General features: G+C 37.8%; 1 protein-coding gene across 1 annotated transcript; it reads right to left on the bottom strand.

The window, feature by feature from the left end:
* Positions 1-1,282: 1,282 nt before the first annotated feature.
* Positions 1,283-2,227, bottom strand: LOC101447392 (olfactory receptor 4C5-like). Its single transcript, XM_012524890.1, has one exon. The coding sequence runs from the start codon at positions 2,225-2,227 to the stop codon at positions 1,283-1,285; it is 945 nt and encodes a 314-aa protein (XP_012380344.1).
* Positions 2,228-2,584: the final 357 nt, after the last annotated feature.

Here is a 2,584-nt window from a genome sequence, read left to right as displayed (position 1 = left end):
CACTCAACCTTCCACTGCAGCCTCCTTCTTCCCAGTGAGGTATATGTCCTTTCGACTTTCCTTTGGCTGCTCACCCACAGGTTTTACCAAGGCTGTTTGCTTTGAGTGTGGGGGATGGGCAGTGTTAGCAGCAGCACAGGCATGGACTCCAGGTTTTCCCTATGGCCTCTCTTGTATCTTTGTCCCCAGTCCCTCCTGGAAGATGCATGCAGAACTCTCGTGGTATATCTTTAATGTAGTCTTCCATGCCTGGGGAAGCAGGGTAAAAGATAACTGGATAGTAGCATGTTGACTCCTTAATATTCACACTGAATGAGGCACATATCAATTCTGAGAGCTTGGGACATAATCTTAAATAAAAGTGGGCTGAAAATATGATGGGAACACGAGGATATTTGGTGATAAGCAATTGGGCTAGCCACCATTGAGAAAACTGATTTCTTGTTTAGGATGAATTGTTTACTAACTCTTGACTATTAATCTGTTTTTAATATATATTCAACATAAGATTTGTAATGGCTACGAAAAAATATATGTTAATTTATTTTGTAAGAGATAATTAGGGTCACTAAGATTGGTGGACTTCTGTCCTGGTTTTGATATGGATTCTCTTCTTTAGCTGAATTCATTCTCTTAGAGTTGCAGTGTAAGTGTCTACACCTGAAAGGATTCCCCATTTCATTGGTCTGCAACTGGTTAGTTTTTTGTTAAAAAATTTGAAAGTACAAACTCTCTGACTTAATTCCTGAGATATGATAAACTTTTTCTTTTGTACCAGTTAATTTTATTCTTTTATAAGCTACTTCTGGTCTTATTCTTTAAGGCAAAAATCCATCTAATAAGGTTTTTATTTATTTTTGAGGTGAGGTGTTGTGTAAGTGTTTTTGAAAGAAAACGTGCTCCACATATATCTTATATCTGGGGATATCATGTGCAAGTTTACTCTATGGCTGTAAATGGAATACTTTTATTTCCCTCCTTGGCTTTAGCCAGAGATAATAATTTATTTATGGAAAATTCTTCCCAGATTACAATGTGAATAGTGCTCCTCAAGTTATGCAACACAGTAATAATAATTTTGGATGAGTCCTCCCTTACAATTTTCTCTTATCTTCATACCCATTCATTTTTGGTTGATCTTATCTCTCCCAATATTAAGTCTACTATGACTTTAGCAGTTGGCCTTAAAAGCATGAATTTTAAACAAAATAGGTATTCATCAGACATTTTTATTTAAATATTTTTTAAGTAGTAGACCTATTGCTTAGTTAGTTTATTCACATTAATTATTATGAAAGATCACCTTGTGACTCCAGAGCTTCCTCATTGCATTTTTCACTTCTGCATTTCTGAGGGTATAGATTAAAGGGTTTAACATGGGTGTTATCATAGTATAAAATACAGCCACTGATTTATCAATAGGGAAGGTGGTCATGGGCCGAATGTACTCAAAAATACAAGGTACAAAGAGTAAGATGACCACAGTAATATGGGAGGCACAGGTGGACAGGGCCTTCTGCTGTCCTTCAGAGCTGTGTGTTCTGAGGGAGCAAAGGATGAGAACATAGGAGACAATAAGAATAGAAAAACTGAGCATACAAAGTAGCCCACTGTTGGCAACAACAAAGAGTCCAAAGATGTGAGTGTCAGTACAGGCTAGCTTCAGTAGAGGGTAAAGATCACAGATGAAATGGTCAATGATATTGGGGCCACAGAAGGGCAACCACACAATGAAGAGGATTTGAATAAGACCATGAAGAAATCCCCCAGCCCAGGACACAACCACTAGGAGGCCACAAACCTGCCAGTTCATTTTGATCATGTAGTGCAGGGGCCTGCAGATGGCCACATAGCGGTCATAGGCCATCACCATAAGCAGGATGATCTCAACCCCCACAAAGAAATGCTCTGCAAAAACCTGAGTCATGCATCCACTGAAGGAGATAATTTTTTTCTCAGCAAGTAAATCAAATATCATTTTGGGAGCCATGGTAGATGAGGAACAGACATCTATGAAAGATAAGAAAGACAAAAAGAAATACATGGGACATCCTAAGGCTGGGCTGGTGGTGATTGTCACTACAATAAGTAGATTGCCTGCCAGGGTAATTAAATATATAACAGTAAACACTGCAAACAAGAGTTTCTGCAGCTCTGGGTTCTGTGTCAGGCCAAGCAAGATGAATTCTGTCACGTTGTTCATTCCTTCGTGAATCCAATTTGACATAGGGATGAAAGATTTATCTGCAAATAGTACAGGGATTGCAATGGTGGTAGAAAAATTTTGGTCAAGCAAGTAATATATCTATCATGATTATTTGCTTCTGTAAGATTGTTGGAAGTCCCAAGTTGATAAACCCCAGTCTTAAAGTTGGTCTATATTAGTAGCATATTGAATACAAAGCCTTTTTCTGAACACAAATACACAAGAGTATATTTTTATGACTTTGTAATCTAGGCACATCTCCTGCAATTTTACATGGAAGGATCTTTTCTGATCACTGCCATTAAAAAAACATACAAACAAACAAATAAAAAACAAGGATAAAAAGAAGGAGGAGCAGAGACTTAAATTACCAGGTCT

This window comes from Dasypus novemcinctus, chromosome 10, assembly GCF_030445035.2.
Source record: "Dasypus novemcinctus isolate mDasNov1 chromosome 10, mDasNov1.1.hap2, whole genome shotgun sequence".
Classification (NCBI taxonomy): domain Eukaryota; kingdom Metazoa; phylum Chordata; class Mammalia; order Cingulata; family Dasypodidae; genus Dasypus; species Dasypus novemcinctus.
Note: the sequence above shows the minus strand (reverse complement) of the source record. Positions and strands in the feature narration are given on the sequence as shown.